This window comes from Capricornis sumatraensis, chromosome 1 (genome assembly GCF_032405125.1).
Source record: "Capricornis sumatraensis isolate serow.1 chromosome 1, serow.2, whole genome shotgun sequence".
NCBI lineage: Eukaryota > Metazoa > Chordata > Mammalia > Artiodactyla > Bovidae > Capricornis > Capricornis sumatraensis.
The window spans coordinates 34,957,765-34,984,569 of NC_091069.1; the positions used below are offsets into that span (position 1 = coordinate 34,957,765).

General features: G+C 37.4%; 1 protein-coding gene across 1 annotated transcript in view; it reads left to right on the forward strand.

Annotated features, from left to right (window-relative positions):
- The window catches only part of BABAM2 (BRISC and BRCA1 A complex member 2), a 401,827-nt gene that overhangs the window by 128,670 nt on the left and 246,352 nt on the right, over window positions 1-26,805 (forward strand). Inside the window, exon 6 of the mRNA XM_068969662.1 lies at window positions 5,657-5,731. Within this exon, the coding sequence (XP_068825763.1) occupies window positions 5,657-5,731 (75 nt within the window). The remainder of the gene's footprint in view (window positions 1-5,656; window positions 5,732-26,805) is intronic.

Genomic DNA, 26,805 nt, shown 5'->3' on the forward strand with positions numbered 1-26,805 from the left:
GCCTGGAACATGTGAGGCTCTTAATCTACAGTAATGAATAGGTGAATAACTTTTGAATCTTGAGGTTGAGTTTTGACTGTCTATTATACTTTCAATGACTTCAGGCAGGTTTCTTGACTGTTCTAAGCCTCAGTTTTCTCATTTCTAAAGTAGATGTAAATGAATTATACCTACTGAACTGGGCTTTGGGAATAATTAAATGATATACCTTAGAAAACATTTTTGTGAAGTGTGAGATGTTCTAATTAGACTAACTTGGCTTTCCTTCTCACCTGTGGTAGATAATTATGTGTTTAACAAGGAACAGTCTCTAGATTTAGGCTGTTGGTTCTGAGTCCATTTGAAGATTCATCCTTACCAAGCTGTCACCCAGCTGAAGTTAGTCACTCTTGAGTATTTCTTAGCTTTTAGCCACTTAAGCATTAAGACAGTCAATTTCAGATAACAGCTTGTTTGTTGACAGCAGACTGTCTCTAAGAAAGGAAGTACAATTTCACTTGCAGAGCAACCTTGTTTTGGAATCCATTCTGCACAAGATGTCTACCTGCCACTTCTGAAAGGAAAAGAGAACTACGACACAGCTGTTGTTACCAGAAGAAAAGCTTAGACCTAATAAACTGCCAAAACTCAGCGCTGTTAGTTTAAGGTACTTGCCAATGTACTATAACTTGAAGAAAAGGGAGGATGTGCATATTTATTGCTAATGCTGGGGAGATTGCCATTAAAGCAGTTGGCAGAATGGCTGACATTTTAACGGTCGTAGGTCAGATCATCTTCTGCGTCTATTGAAGAGAAGATTTGACCTAGGATTGACAAAAAGGAAATCAGATGATTCTGTTGACTTGGCTGCATCTAAATGTCTCCTTTTCGGCTTACAGGAAAGATTGCTATGGAAGCAGTCTTTGATGTTGCAACAGAGTGGCTGTAAATTGCTTGAATAACTGTTGGAACTTCAAATATAAAAACAAAGGAAGAGTCACTGTCTGAGGTCAAACTTGAGGAGTTTTCACTTGTGTTATGCTCCTCATGTAATGTTTAGGGCTCAAACATTTTACATTAGGATATGTTTTCAATCACTGTTTACTCAGTTTCCCATAAAAGGGTTCACTTACAGGTTGCAAGGAAAATCTGTGGCAACTGAAAACTGAATTCTAGAACCTTAGTCTCCAACATTTCTGACGCTGTTAGAAACAAGTGCAAAATTTTCTTTGTTCTCTCAAAGGCAAAATAAAGAATGTATAGTAAGCTTGAAAGTTAGAGATCATAAAGCACTTTGTATGGTTTCCAAAAAGTTCAAATTCTTTTCACACTTTTAAGCTCTTTTTTATTATTAAGTTATGTAAATCAGCCCTTTTCTGATAAACAAATTAATATTAATCCTGAGATCAACATTTCTTTTATTGTGAATTTAGCTGTATAAATCAGTCTTTTGCCACCAAACATAAATTTATATTAGTTCTAGGATCAACATTTTGAGAAGGGATAAAGTAGGGACCGTCTGAGCATTTTAAAAAGAATGTTGGGCAAAAATAGCCAGTAGAATAAAAATACATTGTGCAAGCTAAAATAGGGCAAAAGAGCTAAAATGCAGCCCATGGACTAAAATAACTGGCAGTTCAAATGAGTCCAAGGGCTAAATATGTGAATATCTTCCGATTACCTTATATGTAGAAGAGTTTTTAATTTTTTAAATTGCACATTTCACTTCTTTTGTTGTTGTTTTCAAAAATAGTCTAAGAGCCTTTGAGTCTAACAAACTAAAAGATCGGAGTTTGTTAACTTTAACATTTTAACCTACAGGTTGACATTTTTAGGCTAGTAGGTAAAATGGCTATTTATTGATTGGTAGGGAGTTTATCTGGTAGGCATTTAATGTTCACTCATTTTATGAGTGATTCTTGCATAGCCTACAGGGGTTTAGCAGTGGTGCACACTGGGGAAGTTTCTAGGAGACCTGAGATCAGTGTTAGTGCATATTTATGCCAGAGACACTGACCTTGTTGCTGTTTCTTGAACATTCAGGTGGACTCCTGCATCAAGCCTTTTTACGCTTGTTCTCTTTACCTGAGATATTTCCGCCCATGTTTCATATGGTTTACTTCTTCACCTCTTTCACATTTTTGATCAGTTGTTACCTTGTCAGATGCCTCTATGAAGAAGCTAAATCCCTACCATCTGAGACTTTTGAGCCAAGGAGAAACGTAATCTGATGAACATTGAAAGGATCTCTCTTCCTGTGGTGATGGGAATCAGTTGCACATGAGTGATGGCTGAAGCGTTTAGGTGTGGTTGCAGTCATCCAGGCTGGAGATAACAATGGCTCAGGTCAGACGGCTATGGAGGTGGTGAAATGTGGCTGGACTGAGGATATAAATTGACAGTAGAGCCAGCAGGATTTGCTGCCACTTGGAATGTGGAAGCAAGAGAAACATAAAAGTCAAGAGTGATGCTGAAGTTTTTTGGCTTGAGAGATAGAATGAAATCGCCATTCTCTGAAAGGAGGAATGAATATCAAAAGGAAAGTACAAAATCAAGATTTGGGTTTTTGTTGTCATAGCTGAATAAATGAAACTTGAAGTAGAAAAAGATCTGAGATGGAGATAAAATATTTGAGAACCATCCAGGCATAAAATCAGGAACCTGGATGAAGTCACCTGGTCACCTGGGTAAAGAAAAGAGGTCTTGGGGAGAAGCACTGGTACCCAACAGTGTTAAGAGGTTGGGGAGACCAGAGGGAGGGCCAGTGAAATAAAAAGCTCAGAGAGACTGGCTCTTGGAAATCAAGTAGAGAAAGTTCCAGGAAAAGAGTGATCAGCTATGCTGGAATGCTGCTGATAGAACAGCTAGAAGATAAAGACTGAGAAAGGACATTAGATTTGGCAATGGTGTGGTCACTGGTGACCTTTGTGAGCTGCTTTGGGAGAGGGATGTGGCGGCAGGGCTGACTTAAGAGGCTTTTGGAGAGAAAAATAAAAGAGAAAATGTAGACCTCAAATATAGACTAATCTCTAGAGAAGATAATTTTGTATAGTAGAACAGAGAAATGAGATGGGACTTGAAGAGACCTTTCAGATGATGTTTGCACGCTAATGGGAGTGAGTGGGTAAAGAGGAAAAAGTAGAGTTTACAGAAGATGGATAAGGGGGACCATTGCTGGGAACCTGTATTCTTTGATGAGTCTTCCTCCCTCTATAGCCCTGTATGCATCACTCAAGGGAGACTTCTGTTCTTTCCAAAATCTCACTGGGCTGGATTACCCTCTTATGTGTTAGTTGCTCCGTTGTGTCCAATTCTGCGACCCCATGGACTGTAGCCTGCCAATGTCCTCCGTCCATGGGATTCTACAGGCAAGAACACTGGAATGGGTTGCCATTTCCTTCTCCAGGGGATCTTCCCGACCCAGGGATGGAACCCAGGTCTCCTGCATTGCTGGCAGACTTTTTACCCTCTGAGCCTGCAGAAAAGCCTCATATTTCCCTCTTGTAAGTTCCTGTATAATTCTGTTTCTCCCATACATACCCGTTTCAAAGTATGACCTCTTGTACTTAACACTTCACTGGGTATGTTAGTCCTCTAGCAGCTTCACAGAACACTAAAACCACACTTTCTAGTAATCTGGGACTATAACAGAAGGTAAGAATTTTATCAGACTCTTTCACAAACCTTCTTCTCCCGTCCATCATGACGAGCTGTTTATAGACCCTTAAGTGGCTCTTAACTGTTCTCTTAAGTGTTCGGTTGTGAGTAGCCTGTGCAATTAGGGTTCCATACTGTGTCAAAGATGATTCTGAGGTTTCTGGCTTGAGAGACCAGAAGAATGGAATTAGCATTTACTGAAAAGAGGAATAAATATCAAAGGAAGAGCACAGCTGCTGAGCCCTAAGGAGTAGCATCATTTCTCACCATTGGCATTCCTTGTGGCATGATGACTTCTGGGACCTCAGCATTGATTCTGGCCATTCGGTTCTCTGTTTTCTGCCTTTTCTGTCATGGGATTAGGCTTGTGGGATTGAAGAAGTACTCTGTCCTTAGCCAGAGATTGATGTTAGTTAAAAAATGTTGCATGCAGTAAAACAAACACAAATATGTGGGTGGTAGCTATCATTTTTATCTTTTGAGCTCAAGGTTTATATTTCTGTTTGCATTTTCAAGGTTTTAGGTCACAGTTAGGGCCAGGACCTTGAAGCCAGTCACATGGGTATTTGTAGAAAGGAGTGGTGACTCTTGTGAAATCTTATGTAAGAGGTGTGCATACATCCTTAAGTGTGTTCATCCACCCATCCATAAAAAAATATTTATAAATGCTTGCTGTATTTAAAGATGTGTTAGGGAGTTTGAAGTGCTTGTTTTATCAGGAGGGGAGAGGTAGAGATTCAGGGAGCTCTATAGTGGTCATAATATGAAAAAGGCAGAGACCACTCTTTAGAGTAGTTCTAGCTCATCCCAAGAGTTCTTTGTTCAAACAGCACATCGTAAGAAAACCCATGGTATCATAAGGAAATCCCAAGCTGCACTGCAGGCTTGGTGTCAGAGAGACTTGAAAGACCTAGAACCTCACTACCTCAGCGCCCCTCTTTGTTGCCTTTGCAGAAGTTTCTTAGAACTCTGGTGGCTCAGAGGTTAAAGCGTCTGCCTTCAATGCGGGAGACCCGGGTTCAATCCCTGGGTCAGGAAGATCCCCTGGAGAAGGAAATGGCAATCCACTGCAGTATTCTTGCCTGGAGAATCCCATGGACGGAGAAGCCTAGTAGGTTACAGTCCACAGGGTCGCAAAGAGTCCGACACGACTGAGCAACTTCACCTTCACCTTCTTAGAACTCTGAAGTGTCTGCATAGCACAGGTGGAAAAACCCTTCCTTCTAGACCATGACAGAGTTGTTTTTCTTTTTTTTTAAAATGTCATTCCTTAGTCTTTCCCATCATAAAAAATATAATAAATTATGATGATTTCCCATTTTAAATTGAGAGGGAAACTTTTTTCTTTTACATGAGTTTTCTGTTTTAGAAAAAAAATAGAAGTTATTATTTAACTTGGTTGAATGTTTTAAATCACAAAACCTCTGTACATCTTTCCTGTAGAGACTAGTTCATAGAACTGCTGAAAAATTTTAGTTGATGATGATATTAACAGATCATCAGGAGTTTAGAGTCTTATTTGGGGTACCTGCTGATATACTCCTTTATATATGTGGATAGAAGTTTGATCTTTGTTCTTACTTCCAGATGTAGTAGAAAGGATGGTGATTTATGTCAGTAGCCTATGGGTTATAAATATTAGTGAAATGGTCTGAAGCTTTAGTAAAATCGGAATGGGCAGGTCTGTGCCTATTGTTTAGATTTAAAAAAATCACACATTCATGTATTCTTTTCATACTGTTAAAAAACAGAAAGGTAATACTACTGCATTATAATTCTAGTGCACATTTAAAATGCAGATTAAAAATTCTAATTGTATTTTTTAGTAACTAATAATTTAATAATGCTTTTTGATCCTCCCCTACTTTTCCAACTTTCTTTTCTTGTTTGATGTTAGGAAACCCAAATTGAAGATGCCTACAGTTCAAATAGGTTGAACTTGTGGCCTTGGCTATAATTGTCACTTCATAATCTATTTTGTATTTTAATCTTATTATTAAACCTTTTTTATTTCTTGCAGACTGGTGAATTTTCAGCTCGTTTCCTTTTGAAGTTGCCAGTGGATTTCAGCAATATTCCCACGTACCTGCTCAAGGTAAAAATGTATGATTATCACTATGAGATTGCATTTGAGCTTTTTAAGTCATTATTTAACTTTGAATATTTGTATGTTTTGCCAACATTTTGTTTAGATGATGAATTCTATTAAAAATTTTATTGCATGAAGATCCAGTGAGTTAGTTACCTAAGAGCTAAAATCATAGCCCTAAAAAATAAATTCAAAATGGACTTTCCATATAAGATAAAACTAGTATAAACAAATTAAACCTTGGGAAAAAGACTGCCTTTAGTTAATGATCTTCTGGGGATGAAAGACTTTTCAAAATTACCTTAATATTCATTTTGTCTCTAAGTAGGATTGCATATTAACTATTTTGTGCTACAGGGCATTTCATTTTCTTTATTTATGTTAGCACTTGATCTCAGGCATCTTCAAAGTTGGACTGCCCTAGAGAGATCCAGAATTGAATTAGGCCAGTGTATATGGTACTTTAAAATACAATGAGGGCAGGGGATGGCTTGGGAGCCGCTGCTTTGGGAAGGGGTCTGCAAAATGCTTTGTAGAGGAGAGGTGGAACCCAAATCCACACCAGGCTGTGATTGTTGTTGTTTAGTGGCTCAGTTGTGTCTGACTCTTTGTGACCCCATGCACTGTAATCCACCAGAGTACTCTGTCCATGGGATTCTCCAGGCAAGAATACTGGGGTGGGTTGCCATTTCTTTCTCCAGGGGATCTTCCCAACCCACGCATCGAACTTGGGTCTCCTGCATTGGCAGGTGGATTCTTTACCACTGAGCCACCAGGAAAGTCAGGTGAAAGAAACTATGGACCAGTGAACTGGCAAGTTCTGAACAAGAACCCTTGAGACAGGGGCCTAAGTTTATCGTGGATGTGGTTTTGGGTATCGCCTCAGCCATATTTAGCCTGTGGTGATATAGCTTTGCTGTAACGTGAGAAAAATTTCTGCCTTCCAAATTTGATGTTATTCAGAGAGTTAATCATATTTATTACAGTCTAGAGAGAAGACAAAATCCTCATGCAAATATTCCTGTGTATTATTGTAGTCATAAATAACATGAGATTATTCTTGATAGTGATTGGAATTAAAGTATAGTCTGATAGAATATAAACTATAGACCATAGGAAATATTAGGACTTTTTTTTTTTAGCATTCTACCCATGGGATTTATTAGTTTTTTTACCCCCTAAGTAAAACATGGGATTTTTGTGCCTCATTAAATTTTCATTTTTAATTTCTAGTTGACTGTTTTCCCACTCTGTATCCAAGAGTTGTGAAATCCAAGTGAGAATGAAAGTTAGCAATTTATATTAGTTTCTCAATACTCCTGTTGTGGAAAATATACATATTAGACCTATAATTACCAAGCATAATTAATTTGGTTTCAACAGTTACGGTGCTCTATTAGAATAACAAAGTCTCCTTGGAGACTCTTACATAACAGACTCACTGACTTCCATATGTCCAGTTAAAACTCTATTTCTGCTCATTTAAAACAAAATTTAACAGTATACGAGAGGATTATTATTCACATAGTCACTTTAATCCTTAATTTATAGTTACAGTGTCTTTGTTTTGATCTGTTGGGCCTTATCAGTTTGAATGGTTATCCTGTTTATTTAAACTTAGTGTTGCCTCTGCTCATGTTCTTGAAGGTCAAAGGAAGAAAAAAAAACACTTCTTGGATCATAATCTATGTAATTTTTTTCCCTCTTCAAAATCAAATTTCTGTATTTTCTGTTCTAAGAATTCTATCTTTATGTTGTTATGCCCTTACTTTCCTTGCCAGTCAGATAGGAAAAAGGTAGAACTTATTTGGCAAAATTGGAAAGTGTTTTTTTTTTCCTCTCCCAAAGTACAATGAAGTACTTTTTCTACTCTAAGTAAAACGCCTACCTTGCAGCACTAATGTCTTTCTGGATCTTTTAGTTCCTGCAAAGAGAGTAAAACAACAGGACAGAAAATATCAGTGTAGGCAGGTTCATTTTTCGCCATACCCTCTCCAGCATTTATTATTTGTAGACTTTTTGACGATGGCCATTCTGATTTTTGTGAGGTGATACCTTATTGTAGTTTTGACTTACATTTCTCTAATAGTTAGCAGTGTTGAGCATCTTATCATGTACCTGTTGGCCATCTGTATGTATTCTTTGGAGAAATGTCTGTTTAGATCTTCTGCCCCTTCTATTTAGGTCTTTTTTATTTGATTTTTTTTATTGAGTTGTAGAGCTATTTGTATGTTTTTTTTTTTTTTTTTGATATTGGGTTATATGAGCTGTTTGTATACTTTGGATATTAACCCCTTATTGGTTATATCATTTGAAAATATTTTCTCCCATTTTTCATTTTGTTGATGGTTTCCTTTGCTGTACATAAGCTTTTAAGTTGAATTAGGTCCTGTTGATTTATTTTTCCTTTTGTTTTCTTTGCCTTAGGAGACAGATCCAAAAAATACTGCTGTGATTTATGTCAAAAAGTGTTCGGCCTATGTTTTCTTGTAGGAGTTTTATGATTTCAGAGCTTACATTTAGGTCTTTACTTCATTTTGAGTTTATTTTTGTATATGATGTAAGAAAATGTTCATATTTCATTCTTTTACAAATAGCTGTCCAATTTTCCAAGCACAGTTTATTGAAGAGACTGTCTTTTCTTCATTGTATATTCTTGCCTCCTTTGTCATATATTAATTGACCATAAGTATGTGGGTTTATTTCTGGACTTTGTTCTGTTCCATTGATCTGTAGGTCTGTTTTTGTGTCAGTACCATACTATTTTGATTACTGTAGATTTGTAGTGTAGTCTGAAGACAGGGCATGTGATCCCTCCAGCTTTGTCCCTCTTTCTTAAGATTCTTTTGGCTATTTGGGGTCTTTTGTGTTTTCATACAAATTTTAGAATTCTCTGTTCTAGTTCTGTGGGAAAATGCCATTGATATTTTGATGGGTGTTGTAGTGAATCTGTGGGTTGCCTTGTGTTGTATGATCAAGAATTAATGATTTAATTCTTCCAGTGTATGAACATTTTATATCTTTCCATCTGTTGTGTCATCTTCAGTGTCTTTCATCAGTGACTTATAGTTTTCTGAATAAAGGTGTTTTACTTCCTTAGGTAAGTTTATACCGAGTTATCTTTTTTTTATAGATGTGATTATAAATGCAGTTATTTTCTTGATTTCTTTCTCTGGTAGTTCTTTGTTAGTGTGTTGATATGCAATGGATTTCTGTATATGAATTTTGTATTCTGCATCTTTAGTGAATTCATTGATGAGCTCTAGTAGTCTTTTTCTGTTATCTTTAGGATTTTCTACGTATATTATCATGTCATCTGCAAACAGTGACAATTTTACTTCTTCCCGATTTGGATTCCTTTTATTTCTTTTTCTTAGCTGATTGCTATGACTAGGACTTCCAGTACTGTGTTCAGTAAAGGTGGTAAGAGTGGGCTGCTATCATTCTTTTATATAGTAGGGGGAAAGAGGTAATAGCATGATCATTTAAGAAGTGTGTGTATGATAGTCACATTTTGTGACTTGTCATCGGAAGACTGAATTTTAGTTAATTTGCAGTTTTAAAATTCCTCACTCTTCTTACCTTCCTTTAGGAAGAGGGGAGGATTTTGCATTCTGTGCAGCCAGAAGAAGAGAATTAGGCTGATTAATCTCCCTGGATTTTTCCCCCACTTTGGATGAATACTTGCTTTGTCCTTTATTATACAGAACTGTTTGAAAGTCCATTTAATTTTGCATATTTGCTAGGAAGGAAACTGATAACTTCCCCCAAATAGTTTCTTTTTAAAAATATAGCAAGCTTTGTTAGAGTGATATATAATATATTGATTGTAGTTGTTTCTCAGAAAACATAAGATAGCAAATATTAAAAATCCCCCTGATCCTGGTAAATGAATATAAATTCAATGAATTTTTATTTAGTGAAAATAAATTTTATCCTTATAAAATTTTTTTATCTGAACCATTCATTAGATGATGCTTCAAAGTTTGAAACTTTTTAGTTTATGAAATCTTTTGGATCTAATAAAGTCACACTTAATAAGCAGCTTTTATAAATAAAGACTGCTTTAATTCACTCCTGTGAAATCTAGTCTTAAAACAGCTGTCTGGTGCTTGAAAGACCATAAAAAATTCCCGGGAAACCCTCCTCTTATCTGAAAGGAAATAGTTTCTGTCTAATCAAATAGGAGTAGGCATACTTTTATAAAAGTAGGAATGTGTACCTGGAAGAAAGTGCCATAAAAGTAGAGTGCTGTTTATTCCAGTAATAATTCTGATTTATCATTGCTAAAATTGAGCCAAATTTGGATTTGAGACTTAATCATGTGGAAACTAGTGAGATGGTCTAGAAATAGCCTGCAGGATATTTCCCTTTCTTCCTTCATTAAGGAGGAGACAAATGACTGCTTTTAGTTCATTGTCCTTTTCCCACCTCCCTTCTGTAGAGAATCAGGGCTTAGAGAAAAGCATACTCTAGATCAGGGGCTCTAGATGTCTGCACTAGAGGGCACGATAGTAAAATTTTAGGCTTGCAGGCCATGTGGTCTCCATCACCTACTTAACTCTGTTGTCACTGCATGAAAGCAGCTATGACAGTATCTAAATGAATGATTATGTCTAGGTCCCAATAAAACTTTATTTACAAAAAACCAGACATTAAATTGGCTTTAGACTGTGGGCAGTTGTTTGCCAGTCCCCTTTCCTAAATTATAGGATGGAAAGTGGGATAAATATTGCTTCACAGTATCATCATAGAAAGATGAGAAAAAAAAGATTTGGTTCACGGAGTTCAAGTTGTTTTTTAATACTGTGGTCTGTTTATTTTTATTTAACTAGTACCTTGAGCTTGGTTGTAGTCTCCCTGCCTCTTTTCTTCTTCCTCTCTTCCTTTCCTTCCTTATTTTCTTCCTCCCTTTATTCCACCTTCTCTCTTAAACAGTCTGTTAGCAGCATATAATTTACTAAGTTCTCTTCCAAGTCTTAGTTCCCCTAACTGTTAAAATGTGGTCAGGCTATTGCATACCATATTGGGTTGTTGGGAATATCAGTGAGATGATGAAGATGGTAGTACTTAATACACTTCTGAGCTTGGAGTAAGTGCAGAATAGAAATGGTTTTGATTTTATTTAGTCATTAATTTATATTTCAAAGTATTGAATTTATTGTGTTCTAGGAAGAAAGCACTTCATTGAAATTAAGATAGAGTTATAGTTACTGCTTCTTTTTTCTTTTGTCCTGTTTTCCCCCAATCTAGAATTCAAAACCCAAATTTTCACTTGCCCCAAATTTTTGTATATAATTTATGGTAATCTGAACATAATATTTTTCCCTACAGAAAATGAAGAATAGTCACAGGCAGCTTCTGTGAAATTTCTCGTTTTGGTTTTATTGTTTTACTGTTTTCTTTTGCTTTTATTTTTTTTATGGTATGCTTTTGTTTTTTCCTCTAAATTATAATTTTATAGTGGAGCTGTGTCTCAGATCACTATTAGTTGACCAGCTTTGTTGCCTTGTCCCCATATATCTTGTTAGTTCTTCAAGTAGAATGTATTCTATTACATAACAATGCTTTAGTATCATGAATTAGTTCATACATGATTGATAAATAGTGGAAGTATATCAGTAGAAGGCAAAAGTTGCCATGGTTTATAGTTAATAGGTTGACCACCAAATAGCAGCTGGATGAAAGTTCACTAGTGCAGATGAATTTAGCAATCTGTGAAGGGTTCTTGTATGGCACCCAATGTCCATTCACGTCATTCCTTCCACTTGGCTCAGTTTTGCTGTACATTCTGTTTTTAAGTATTTACTGCATAGCTTCTTCCCATCTTTGTGGAAAAGAAACAAACATAAGACAATAAGCCAGAGCTCTTTCTCTCTGGCATCATTACATTTTGTCCAAAACCTGCTTCTCCGCTATAACTTCTAATGATGATGTCCCTCTACGTTTTCCTGTAACTCAGCTGTTTCAGGCTTTCCTTGTCGCCCCTTTCATTAAGTTATCTTCAGCTTTTTAAAAGTCCTATACTTAGTATAATGATTCTTTGTTTATTACAACTATAGCATGTTATTTTAGGTATATTAGTAGTTTCACTGGATATACTTTGGTTTTTGTTAATGCTACAGTTACAGAGTTGTACAGGCAACTGTAAGGTAAAGTCTAGACTTGCCATAGTTTTCTCATAAGCCTCTTATTTTTAACGTGTGATTTATTAGAATGCAGTTTTTTAAAGGAATGCAATTTTTCACTTTATAGCAGAAGCACTTATATTCAAACAGCCAGAGATTCTGTTCTTTTGTAGGCTAGGCATCTTTTGTCCTTTCTACTTATATGTCATAAGTCTTTAAATCCTTCTGTATCCTTGTACTTCTCTTCAGTAGGTATTCCAGATTGCTGGCATCTCTCTTAAACTGTGGTGCCCGGAAATATGCACAAAGCTTCAGATAGGATTGATCAGGTCAATGTTCATTAGAACTCTGATCATCACCATTAATTTGTATTTATTGAGCTTGTGAAGAAAAACTAAACCTCCTTATTTTATTAATCCTGTTTTATGTAATTGGTTTTTTAAGGGAAAGTATAGATGAATCCCTTAATATTGATTTCTTTTTTGTTCCCCCCAGCTCGTTTATGGGGGAAATATTGCCACCTATAATTCAGAAAGGAAAGTGTGGATTGAAACCAGATAGTTCAGTGAGGGTAACAAGAATTGTAAGATATGATCATTACAGGTTGACTCTTTTTTTTTTTTTGGAGCTGTTTTCTCAATGGTGACATTTCCCCTACTCACATCATAAAGTTATTGCCTGGCACTTGACAGGGGTAGTGTCAGTTTATCACTGTCATCTGTTACTGTTAATGTGTTTTCATCAATCAGTGTGCATACAATTCAAATAAAAGTAAAATCTGGTTTGGTGTGTATGATTGCATAGACAATAGTAATGCAAGTCATAATAAATTAAGTACCATAAGAGAAGTACAGAGTTCTTTAGTGGATTGGTGAGAGATTACATCTAGGTAGAAAAGACCTTTATAAAGGAGGTGATATTTGAGATGGGCCTAAAAGACTTGTTTTGGTAGAGAAAGTATGAGCATGGTTTTAGGTGGCAAGGAAAGAACATTTGGAGAATAGTGGAACAGTTTAGTTTGCTTAAATGACAGAATATGTGTGACATAAGAAAGAAGAGGCATTTTTAAATATACATAATGATATAGAAAGTGAAAGAAGTGAAAGTGAAGTCGCTCAGTCGTGTCCAACTCTTTGCGACATTGTGGACTGTAGCCCACCAGGCTCCTCCATCCGTGGGATTCTTCAGACAAGAATACTGAAGTGGGTTGCCATTTCCTTCTCCAGGGGATCTTCCTGACCCAGGGATCGAACCCAGGTCTCCCACATTGCGGACAGACGCTTTAACCTCTGAGCCACCAGAGGTGGGAATGATATAGATAGAGTCTTAAATATTCAACCATGGAGTTTAGTGACTGTTTTGAGTAGTACTATGATTGGGATTGTATTCAGGAAGAGAAATCTGCCAGGAAACAATATATAAAATGACTAGGGAGAAGGAAGAGGGAAATGAGGCCGGTAGTCAGGGTTCAAGGAATGTAGATCTGAATATTAAGGTTCAAGGTGACCGTGTTTCAGACTCGATGAAGTTTTCATACATGTAGGTGGTGTGCTTACTCACCTAACTCATTGATCAACCTGAGAAAGTGGAGGAGAGGAAACTGTATAGTCAGAACCTTCTAGTCAGTGCTATCCAAGGTATATGTTTTTACTCATGAAGAAATAAGTACAGAATTGATAGTCTTTAGAAGCATTTAAAGCAATTTGACAGAATAATCATATGTCTGTTGACTGTAATGATAAAAATACTGGGTTTGCGTTTTGATGTTTAAATTTTTTTCTCTTTATAATAACTCATTTTTAATGTATTTTATGAAGCCATCAATCTGTGAAGGATTAGAAAAAAAGCAAACAAACAGTAGCGTCTCCTTTATCGTAGATATTTTGAGAAGTACTGTTCTGGCTCATATCTTGTCTTCTAGGACCCTGGCTGCCCTTGCCTCCCTTATCCTGAGACACAGCAATCTCTTAAGTATCCTGGGGTTTTCAGTTTTGTTCTTTTTCGCTGAGCTGGGTGTTGTATTCACTGTTAGACAATATTTCAGTCTCCTTTTTTTCTCTATAAATGCACCACCAGGATTTGGAGTAGCAAAAGGAAACTTCAGCCCTTGATTAGGATGGCATCTAATACAGAACTGGTAGAGAGGGATTTTGTTTTTTCTTTTATAAAATATTTTAAAACAAATTTTAACAGTGCACTTATATTTTGATCTTAGTTTCATTACAAAATAATGTCATAGTGATATTTGCCCTCTTTCTACTATTTTTCTGAAGATCCCATTCCTTTCCTGAATCCATTTACTGCAGCTTTTTTTTTTTTTAATATGATGACCGTATTGTTGAAATGGGTGACACCCAGAAACAATGTTGGTGTCATTCTTTGTTCCAAGGGTGCTTATAAAAAGCTTTGGCTCCCTTGAAGCAAGATGAACAATAATTTAGGTTTTTCAAACTTTGTGCTAACTCTGGAAAAGTAGTCTATACTGCTTTGAATATCTGTTCAGTATGTGGCTACTTCATGAAAATAGTCTTTAACATAAAATCCTGGAATATTGATGGTGATGCTATTCTTAACCTCTATTGCATAGCCTAGTACTCAGCAAAAGTATGGTCCTCGGACTCCTGGTGTCACCAAGACCATTTTAGAGGGTCCATGAAGTAAAAACTATGTTCAAAATAAAATTAAGAATTTATTTACCTCTAGATTGAGTAGTGAAGTTTTCTAGAGGCTACATGGTGTGGTAACATGTCATCATCACTCTGATGGGCAGTGACGTGTTGGCGTATGTGTTCTTGTATTTTAAAAAATTTTCAGTGTTTACCAAAACACATTCAAGAAGAAATGGCTAACTTGAATAGTCTTGTGTCTGTCATAGTTAATGGTTAAATACCTTCCTGTAAAGGAAACTATAGGCACATGATGCCTTCACTGGTTAGGTTCATCAGTTATTTAAGGAAAAATAATACATGAATTCTACACATTCTTTTGGAAAATTGGAAAAGAGAGAATGCTTTCTGACTAATTTTGTGAGGATATCATTACCTGATAACAAAAATCAAACAAAGATATTACAAGAAAAGAAAAATACAAATGAATGTCTTTTATGAATATAGATGCAAAATTCAAAATAAAATTTTGTATTGTATTGAAATTCAATACAGTAATACATAAAAAAAAGGTACCATATATCATGACTAAGTGGAGTTTATCCCAGGGATGCAAGATAGGCTGCATGTTTAAAAAACCAACAATATGATTCACCGTATTACCAAACAAAAAAAAGAAAGAGTGTATGATCATCTTAATAGGCACAGAAAGAACATTTGGCAGAACCAAACATCCATTCCTGATAAAAGTCTCCAGATAAAAACCCAGGACTAAAAAGGGACTTCCTCACCGGTAACTTGTATCTCTGAAAAGTCTATAGTTAATATTATACTTAATGGTGGAAAAGACCACTGTTTTTCCTTTAAGGTTAATAGCAAGGCAAGGATGTTTACTTTCACCAATACTGTTCATTACTGGAGTTTCTAGTCAGTGCAATAAGGCAAGAAAAAGGAATAAAAGGCACACAGAGTAGAAAGGAAGAAGCAACTGTTTTTATGCACAGAGGATATGATTATTATGTAGAAAAACCTAAGGAATCTACAAAAATGTTTCTAGAACTAATACATGAATTTTGTCATGTTGCAAGATACAGGATCAATATATAAAAATCAATTATAGCACTTTCACTTTTTTCCCCTAACAATGAATAATTTGATATTAAAACTAAAGCTGAGAGAAGTTAACTGGGTTATGCAGGTTACCTTATCTATATGTGGCAGAGTACAGGGTTTCTGTTCAGGTTTGTCTCACTTGAAAACCCAGGCTCTTTCCACCATGAGAGATTGTCGTGCAAACTAGTGGTAGAGCAGACCTGTTTCTTGGTGCAAAGGGAAGGAATTTTACTGATACACATTCATAGGTCTGTCTAGCCTCTGATATAGTAGAACAGGAACAAGAGGGAGGAACTTTATTGTTACACATTTGTAGATCAACATAGTTCTGTCTAGCCTCTGATAGAATTATGAAAATACTTCTATTTTTGACAGAAACTTTTGGGGGCAAATACATTCCACCTCCACCCCTCTCTAAAAAGTTACTTCAGCAAGTCACTTGGCCGTGAATGGAACCTGCTTCAGTCTTGCGTATCCTGTGGTCACATGTGTCCTGCTTTGTAGACTGGTAGAGTCATCTAGCCTTGTTTCATTTGAAATCTATTATAGCCTGTCCAGGGAACTTTATTAGCACCTCTAAACAATTACATCATTAAAGAGCAAGACTTATGAGCCCTGTTAAGGCTGCATAAAATCTGTTTTCCACCCTGAATATAGTTAAGTGAGTTCCCACAGTAGTTTTAGAATGATTTAGTCTTTTCTAGGTTCCATAACTGATGTTGCAGAAAAATTGGAAATCAACATGAGGCTATTCTTTTTCAGTTTTTCAGTCATTTTGAATGATTACAATACTCTACTGTTTAGTTGACAGTTGATCTCTTTTAGGAAATTTGTCATAATCCCATATGCTGAGGATTAACAGGCACAGAACTGAGATTTTATGCTAGAACATTCAGGCAATCCATAATCTCAGTAAAAAAAATTTTTTTTACCTGAAATTCAACTTATTTACCTTGTTAGCACACTATCAGCTGTTTCATTATTAAACAATAACCCAACAGTTCAAGGCAGTTTAATTTTAGTGAATAATGTGGCATAAAGCTCCCTAAAATTAAAATCTACAAAGCAAGAGTGCTGTCTGATTTTCAATGTGAGGCCTGAACCTGTTGCCACCATTAGATCTCATTCAGGAATTCCATCCATGCCTCTTTTATGCTATGTATTAAAATTTTAAGGAAAAAAAGGTAGTAGATTCACATTAAGGGTCTTCCCATTCATGATCCTATCACACAGCTCTTGCTTCTCACCCACAGGTTTTACAGTTGGCAGCCAGGTCTTAATGCTGTGGGAACTCTGCTCATGAGATCCCGGCCATGACGAGAGTCACCCCTTGGATCTGATTCTCCTTTAATCTCCTCTCTCTTTTCTAAGCATAAATAGTCTGGTTCTTTCCTTGCTTAGATATGGGATGTAAGGAAACTATATCTGCACACATGCTGTGTTTGGAGGGGCTCTTGGGATAGCTGACAAGGTTCTATTTTTTGACCTGGGAGGTTCTTTTGAGGGTGTTTGTCTTTTAGTAATTCACTCAGCTATAGATATTTTTGTGCGTCAGTTTCTGTACTTGTAGTTGTATTTTTCAATAAGAAGGGTAAAAAAAAAAAAAACAAAAATATTGAGTGTAGAGGGTTTTAAGGAATTGTATTCTAACTCCATTTGTCATGCCTAGTCTTGTCTTTTGCTAAGAAACTCAGGGCTGTAAAATCTATTATATTGTAAGAAAATCTGCTTCAGAGCCATCCTCAGAAAGGGGTCCATCCATTCAACAAATATTATTGAATTGTTACTGTATTAGGCTCCATACTTGATACTGAGGATGTGTATGGGGGAAACCTTAATAAATATGATGTGTGTCCTCATTGTGCTTTCTAATCATATCAGTGATACCACAGGTTAAGAGGCTATTTATTCTTTGGTATACTGTTTGGGTTAGAGAAGGAAATGGCAACCTACTCCAGTGTTCTTGCCTGGAGAATCCCAGGGACGGGGGAGCCTGATGGGCTGCCGTCTATGGGATCGCACAGAGTTGGACACGACTGAAGCGACTTAGCAGCAGCAGCATACTATTTGGGAATATTGTCATAAAGATTTATATTTTTATCTGAAGTCTCATTCTTCCTGGTAGACATTTATCCTATAGGTAGTATAGCAGTTATTTACTATTGCATAATAAATTATTCCAAGACTTAATGCCTCGGAACAGTGAACATTCATTATGTCATAGTTCCCCTGGGTTAGGAATTTGGGAGTGACTTAGCTGTGAGTTTCCAGCTCAGAGTCGTTCATATGGTGGCTGTCAGGATGTTGGCAGTGATGTAGTCATCTGAAGGTTTATCTCTTCCTGGAGCATCCACTTCCATGATGGCTCACTCACAGGACTGTTGGCAGGAGAACGTAATTCCTCATTTAGACGGACTTCTCTATAGGCTGCTTGAGTGTCCTCACAACATGGCACCAGGCTTCCTCCAGGGCAAGCAATCTGAGAGAGTAAGACGGAAGCTTCAGACCCGGTGTCTAAAGTCTCACAGTGTCTTCTTCATTCACTTAGTTAGAAGTGGCTTAAGTCCAGCCCACAAATAGAGGACTTTCTGGTAGTCCAGCAGCTAAGACTTGGCACCCTTGATGCAGGAGCCCTGAGGTTCAATCCCTGGTCAGGGAACTAGATCCCACATGCCACTACTAAGAGTTTGCATGCTGCAATTAAAGATCTCCCTTGCTGCAACTTAGACCCAGCACAGCCAAATTAATAAATGCATATTTTTTTAAAAGATTTATTGGAGATGGCACATGGAGGCCAGAAGTGTAGGTTACAGGAGAAAGCAAATGTCTAGACATGACATGATACAGTACTAGTGGTACATAGGAAGGAAAGGATCATGTTTGTGAGCTTAAGCTCTTTATGGAAGAATTAATGTTCTCTTTATATTTCCCTGCATTCTAGGGTACTGTCCTGAACACAGTATATACTCAGGAAGAATTTGCTTTAAAAAAAATAGGTGTTTGTGTATATCTCACATGCTAGTAAAGTAATGCTCAAAATTCTGCAAGCCAGGCTTCAGGAATACGTGAACTGTGAACTTCCAGATGTTCAGGCTGGTTTTAGAAAAGGCAGAGGAACCAGAGATCAAATTGCCAACATCCGCTGGATCATGGAAAAAGCAAGAGAGTTCCAGAAAAATATCTACTTCTGCTTTATTGACTGTGCCAAAGCCTTCGACTATGTGAATCACAATAAGCTGTGGAAAATTCTTCAAGAGATGGGAAGACCAGACCACCTGACCTGCCTCTTGAGAAACCTGTATGCAGGTCAAGAAGCAACAGTTAGAACTGGACATGGAACAACAGACTGGTTCCAAATAGGAAAAAGAGTACATCAAGGCTGTATATTGTCACCCTGCTTATTTAACTTCTATGCAGAGTACATCATGAGAAATGCTGGGCTGGAAGAAGCACAAGCTGGAATCAAGATTGCCGGGAGAAATATCAGTAACCTTAGATATGCAGATGACACCACCCTTATGGCAGAAAGGGAAGAAGAACTAAAGAGCCTCTTGAAAGAGGAGAGTGAAAAAGTTGGCTTAAAGCTCAAAATTCAGAAAATGAAGATCACGGCATCTGGTCCCATCACTTCATAGCAAATAGATGGGGAAATAGTGGAAACAGTGGCTGACTTTATTTTTTTGGGGCTCCAAAATCACTGTAGATGGTGATTGCAGCCTTGAAATTAAAAGTATGGCGGGTCCTAAAAAATATAAAAAATAGAAATATCATACAATCCAGCAATTCCACTTCTGAGTATTTATACAAAAAAAAAAGTACATGCTAATTTGAAAAGGACATATACACTAAAATGTTCATAACAGCATTATTTATGGAAGGAACCTAAATGTTCATCAATAGATAAATGGATAAAGAAGATGTGGTCCATATACAATGGAATATTAGTCACCCATTAAAGAAAAAGAATGAAGAAAAAAATAAAAGACGCTTACTCCTTGGAAGGAAAGTTATGACCAACCTAGACAGCATATTCAAAAGCAGAGACATTACTTTGTCAACAAAGGTCCATCTAGTCAAGGCTATGGTTTTTCCAGTGGTCATGTATAGATGTGAGCGTTGGAGTATAAAGAAAACTGAGTGCTGAAGAATTGATGCTTTTGAAGTGTGATGTTGAGAAGACTCTTGAGAGTCCCTTGCAAAAAAGGAGAGTCCCTCCTTTAGGATGGTCCATCCTAAAGGAGATCAGTCCTGGGTATTCATTGGAAGGACTGATGTTGAAGCTGAAACTCCAATACTTTGGCCACCTCATGCAAAGATTTGACTTATTGGAAAAGACCCTGATGCTAGAAAAGATTGAAGGCAGGAGGAGAAGGGAACAACAGAGGATGAGATGGTTAGATAGCATTACTGACTCAGTAGACATAAGTTTGGGTAAACTCTGGGAGTTGGTGATGGATAGGGAGGACTGGTGTGCTGTGGTTCATGGGGTCGCAAAGAGTCGGACACAAGTGAGCAACTGAATTGAACCAATATAGTATCTGTAGAATGACAACATGACAATGTAGATGATTTCTTTTATTATTTTAGCAAACTCTGTTTTTTCTGCTGATTTTTTTAAAAAAACATTATGATCCACATTATAGCAATTAAAATCTTACATTTGAAGAAAACATGGAAAAGGATATATAATTCTAGAACTCATTCTATTTTTATTTGGTGTATATATTTTACTTGGTATGATGAGACTAGTCTAATAAAGGATAGAAACAGACTCCTGATTATGTAATAGCCTGCAATTATTTTTATGGCTATTGCATTCCAGTCTTCTTATGCAATATTTACAATGTACATGTGTAACAAGGGCACAATACAAGTTCTAACAATCTTAACCATAAATCAGAATCAAGTCACGCAATGTAACATCTGTGAACTTGGTTGGCTGATGCAGACAACCTTCATTAAGAGTACATAAAATTCTAAGTTTACAACTCTGTAGTAGATTTGGGGTTTTAAGCTCTAAAATTTAATTACCCTTCCCACCCTATAATTAATTCTGCCAAGACATTTTGATATTGGTTTAATTGTGAAGATGGGGAAAACTCATACATTACAGTTTGAAAAAAAATGAAATGTTTTAAATATTCTATGAATGTAATGAGAATTTCAGCAGATTATGGCTACAAAAGATTATGATTCAGCCTGAAAACATAACCTATGGAAAATCATCAACTGTGCAGAATGAGCTCTTCCAGATGACAGATCTTACTAGGAAAACCTGCCAATAAAAGAGAGAACGCTAGAAGAAAAAGAATCCTGTTGACTTTCAACATATGGCCTCGACACTGACATTCTTATAGCTTTTAGTGAATAGCAACCCAAAATAACTGGGTTGATAAAAACCAAAAAAATAAAAAAAAAAGAATGCATGAATTCAAAAAAATTCTGCTCTGATTTTTTTCTTTACTTTTAGTTCAGAAGACTTAAAAAACTTAAAAAAAAAATCTTATATTAGAGTATAATTGATTAACAATGTTGTGTTAGGTGTACAGCAGAGTGATTCAGTTATACATATACATGTATCTATTCTTTTTCAAATTCTTTTCTTAGGTTATTTTAGAGTATTAAGCAGAGTTTCCTGTACCATACAGTAGGTCCTTTTTGTTTATCTGTTTAAAATTTAGCAATGTATACATGTCAATCTCAAACTCCCTATCTGTCCCTCCCACTTCCCCTGGTAATATATGAAGGTGATGAAGTGGTACATCTTCCTTATAGTTTCACCTTTCAGGATAATAGTGACTCCTAGCAAACTGAAAATAAAATACAAATATCCATATATATTTAGGCATTAGTGAGAAAACCTGAATCATCACGTATTACCCTCTCTGTTGGTTTTCTCAGCTACATACTCCTTGCACTGGTCTTTTTCTCTCCCACTCTTCTCTCCAAGGATCCTGCTTTTTACCCTTTTTTTAGTTTAGCCTTTTGAACTACTTAAGAAGAAGTGGGCCACTAAAGATGATCAGTTTACTTCTTTGGAACTATGAAGATTATACAATGTGTCTCAAAGTTTTGTGATTGTTGACTCATGTATTTGTTTACACTTTCATTCAATATTGAGTACTTACTGTGTGCCAACCACTGTAACAGAGAAATCTATAGTTTATAGGCTAAATCCTGTCTGAGAATGAGTCAAAGAGTTAGTTACAGCAAGTTAAGCATAGAGATCAAGTGTACCTCTAATATTTCCTTCCCTGAAATAGAATAGACACAGATTATTCCCTCTAGAGAGCTCTTAGTTTCTTCTGAATTCCATTAAGGTTGTACCACTACCATGGGGATTGTGGTGCTAATTTAGAGCAGTATTGGCCTAACTAGAAGATTAACTGCCAGGTAACTGCAAAGCCAACTAAGGTCTGTCTAGTCAAGGCTATGGTTTTTCCTGTGGTCATGTACGGATGTGAGAGTTGGACTGTGAAGAAGGCTGAGCGCCGAAGCATTGATGCTTTTGAACTGTGGTGTTGGAGAAGACTCTTGAGAGTCCCTTGGACTGCAAGGAGATCCAACCAATCCATTCTGAAGGAGATCAGCCCTGGGATTTCTTTGGAAGGACTGATGCTAAAGCTGAAACTCCAGTACTTTGGCCACCTCACGCGAAGAGTTGACTCATTGGAAAAGACTCTGATGCTGGGAGGGATTGGGGGCAGGAGGAGAAGGGGACGACAGAAGAAGAGATGGCTGGATGGCATCACTGACTTGATGGACATGAGTCTGAGTGAGCTCTGGGAGTTGGTGATGGACAGGGAGGCCTGGCGTGCTGCAATTCATGAGGTTGCAAAGAGTCGGACACGACTGAGTGGCTGAACTGAACTGCAAAGCAGTGCATAAATTAACACACAAGGCACATAAAAGTCTCAGTGTTTCAGGTCTGTTGCTTACTAGTTGTGTGCTTTGGTACATACAGAATTGCAGCCTACTTCCAAGAGTGGCTCTGAAGAGTAAATGAGTTGGTATCTGTAACTGGTTAGTTCAGGGACTACCACAGAGCCCTCTAGGAATGTTGCTGCTGCTAAGTCACTTCAGTCGTATCCGACTCTGTGTGACCCCATAGATGGCAGCCCACCAGGCTGCCCCATCCCTGGGATTCTCCAGGCAAGAACACTGGGGTGGGTTGCCATTTCCTTCTCCAGTGCATGAAAGTGAAAAGCGAAAGTGAAGTCGCTCAGTCATGTCCGACCACTTACTATCATTACTCCTATTGTAATTGGTATAAAAACTAATTCTTAAACTAACAGGACAAATATTTACTAACTACTGTGATTTACAAACAAATCCAAGGCTAGATGTTACATTGAATATATGCAAAAGAGTTAGACCTACTTTAAAGTACAGTCTCAAATAGTTTCATTAAACCTGACTGCAATCAAAGTACTTTTTCATTCTAGTTTTCTTTATAGTTTTAAGAAAATCTTTTAATTCGCACAAATCTTTCTGGTGTCTTTTTATGCCTGCTCTGGAGATGCTATGAAAACTTACCCCTTTATTAGCTAACCTAAAAGTTTATGTCCATGGTAGCCCCTATTCTGATACCCCATGCCTGTCTCTTTTTTCTGTGGAGAGAAAATACTTTGTCATCTCTTACTTCCAGTGAAGCCATACCTTGGCTTTCTTCATAAATCCCCGGGGAAGTATTAATTGGTCAGTAAAAAAAGAAAAGTGAAACACTAGATCACATAGGAAGCATTGTCCTGTCTTATCCCCAGTTCCAGGAAAAGCTCACATACTGCTGTTGTCTCTGAAGTACTTTTCTTGTTAATCTTAAATTGTTAATAACTTGGTTTTGCCCTGGCAAACATATTTTCTTAAAGAGATTATGTATTTCTCTCTTTAAATGGATATTAAAGCCATCAGAAGAAAGCAGTGTTGCAGTGTTTCAAATGTAAAGTTCATTGGGCTTTACTCTCAAGTAAAAGTTATACTCCAAGTGTATGCACTTTAGTTTTTGTAAGTTAAACCTTAAAAAAAATGAACCCTGGGCAGGAGCTCAAGTCTGTAGAGCTCAAGCCTGTAGTCAGATAGTCTGTGTCTGAACTACAACTACGCAGCCACCACTTACTGTGTTACCTTGGTGAGTTGCTCAAACCCACTAAGCTTCAGTTCCCTTAATTATAAAATAGTAATATCTGTCCCTAACAGGTGACATCTCTCTAATGTCACCTGTTAGCTCTCCTTCAAATTTCTGTGCCTCGTCTCAGTCACAGCCTTCTTCCTCACATCAAGGATAGCACTCCTCTGAGTTTTAGGAAAAACCCTTGAGATTCTTTACAGCTTTATTAACCAAGTGTGTAGCCTTCAACTATGTAGTGAAGAGTGAAAGTTGCTAAGTGGTGTACTACTCTCTGACTCCATGGACTGTAGCCTACCAGGCTCCTCTGTCCATGGGGATTCTCCAGGCCAGAATACTGGAGTGAGTAGCCATTCCATTCTCCAGAGGATCTTCCCTACTCAGGGATCGAACCCAGGTCTCCCTTCTGCATTGCAGGTTGATTCTTTACCGTCTGAGCCACCAGGGAAGCCCAAGAATGCTGGAGTGGGTAGTCTATCCCATCTCCAGGGAATCGTCCCGATCTAGGAATTGAACTGGTGTCACCTGCATTACAGGTCGATTCTTTACCTGCTGAGCTATCAAGGAAGCCCCATCCTTCAACTATAGTTGTGTCTTATCTGTTGTTTTAAATTTGACGTGTCTTCATGTACCCCAGTGTTCATTGCAGCAACGTTTACAATAGCTAGGACATGGAAGCAACCTAGATGTCCATCAGCAGACGAATGGATAAGAAAGTTGTGGTACATATACAAAATGGAGTATTGCTAAGCTATAAAAAAGAATGCATTTGAGTCAGTTCTAATGAGGTGGACAAAACTGGAGCCTATTATTCAGAATGAAGTAAGTCAGAAAGAGAAACACCAATACAGCATATTAATGCATATATATGGAATTTAGAAAGACGGTAGTGATGACCCTATATTCAAGATAGTGAAAGAGACACAGATGTAAAGAACAGACTTTTGGACTCCGTGGGAGAAGGCGAGGATGTGATGATATGAGAGAACAGCATTGAAACATGTATATTACCATATGTAAAATAGAAGACTGGTGCAAGTTCGATGCATGAATTAGGGCACTCAAAACTGGTGCTCTGGGACAACCCAGAGGGATGCGATGGAGAGGGAGGTGGGAGGGGGGTTCAGGATGGGGGGACACCTGTATTCATGTCAATGTATGGCAAAACCACCACAAAAATTGTAAAGTAATTAGCCTCCAATTAAAATAAATTATTTAAAAATTTGATGTCTTTTAAGTCGTCTTGTTTTTTTTTTTTTGGTCTATAGGTTCCTCCTTTATTCCTTTCCTTCCATCTTTTCCCCCCCAAAGAACACAGGTGACTTACATTTAGAGTTTCCCACAGTCTAGATTTTGCTGATTGCAAACTCATTGTTCGTGAAGTATGTTCCTATGTGTTTCCCTCAAATTGGCAGGTAAATCAAAAGGCTTAATCAGATCTGGGTTTAATTCCTTTGGCAGAACTATAGGTGGTGGTGTGTTCTTTTCTCAAGAGGCACATAAATGTCATTCTTTTTGTGATTGATACTTTCTCTCATCTGCTATTTGGTTATCCAACGATTGAGTTCATATGGGAAAGGCTGGTCCAAAACCACTGAATCCTAACCCCTCCCCCCATTTTTGTCTGTATAACACAAATCTGTTTCTTTGAATTTAATTCTTAGTGTCTTCATATCAATTTACATAATGATTAAATTGCTGAAAAGTAGTTAAAATTTTCTCATATATGTTACAGTAGTTTGAAGGGGAAAACAGCTTGGGTTTAGTTTCTTTGGTAAAACTAGAGGTGTTTTTGCCTTTTCCTTGAACAGTAAAGACAATTTGTGGTAAATGTACTATGTTGAAAACTTATTTATGCAAGACAGTGATTTATAATGTTCAGTTGTGTTCACTGTCAACCCTGACGCCCTCTGTAAACTTGGCGGTGCCGTCCCCCTGTATTGTGTTCGATGTCACTCTCTGTGGAGCCTGCGGCCATGCCAGTCACCTTCCCTTTGTCTTCATTGCATCTGAGGACCACCTGCCCCCCTAGTTTTACTCAGTGGTGATAACCCTTTGCTGCTTCTTATCTGGCCGTGATTTCTCTTAGAAGTGTAACACTCCCCCACCCACTAAACCACAAATGAATTCAGAGCATAATCTTGGAATTTTCTTTCCAAGCTAGAAAGTTGCGTATGTGGTGTTTCTGTTGGAGCTGAAGCTGGTGGAGCTGATAGAGACCAGATCTTGAATGTTGTAGAGAGCAGACTGCGTTTCGTCAGTTTTACTTTTCAAAATGTTGAAGTGGTATGTAAAGAAATAAGAATCATTTGTTACCACAGCTTCACTCTTGTGACAGGGGCCATGACAACAGAGTCCTCCTCTGACCCTGAACTCAGTTCCTACCTAAGATTTAGGGTTGCAAAAGTGCGTCCTGATAAAGAGCTAGTTACGGATTTGGGAAGATGCTTGAAGTGGGTGAAATGTCCACTTGACCTTCAGATTCTCCCTTGACTCAGTTAGGAAAAGTTGATGGTGTGCTGTGCTTTGATGTCTCCCCTTGTTACTGTCTTTTAATATGAACCTCAAGTTCAGAACACTTTTTGGTTGTCCAGCTTAGCATCTCTTAGGGCCATACCAAGTTCTCTCTAAACTCTGGTCGAAAATCAGATGCTACTGGTATCATTTATATTTCTTTATTCAACAGATTTACAGAGTGCCTTATTTCTGAGAGAAGGGGCTAGGACCAATGCTTATGAGGCAGAAGTGAAATTCTGTGCTTTGTAGATTTGTGTGTGTGTCTATAAATAAAACAGGATGTTGACTTCCTCAACCCTTTGTAAGAGTGTCATTATACTATTGGTAAATCTTCAGTAGACCCATTTCGCTCTCTCTGTACTTTCACATTCTCTCTTCTTTACTGTTCTCTGTGGCTTCAATACAGGTTGGGGAAGATGAACACTGTGCAGTGTTTATTGGAGGGAATGGTTGTCCAAGCACATGAGGACCAGTGGATGGCACTTGTTTATCATCCATAGATACCCCATTGATTCAGATAAATTTGGATTTTCAAACTCTTGTTTGAAATGTAGACTTTCCTTGAGAATAGTGAACTTTATACTCTTAGTG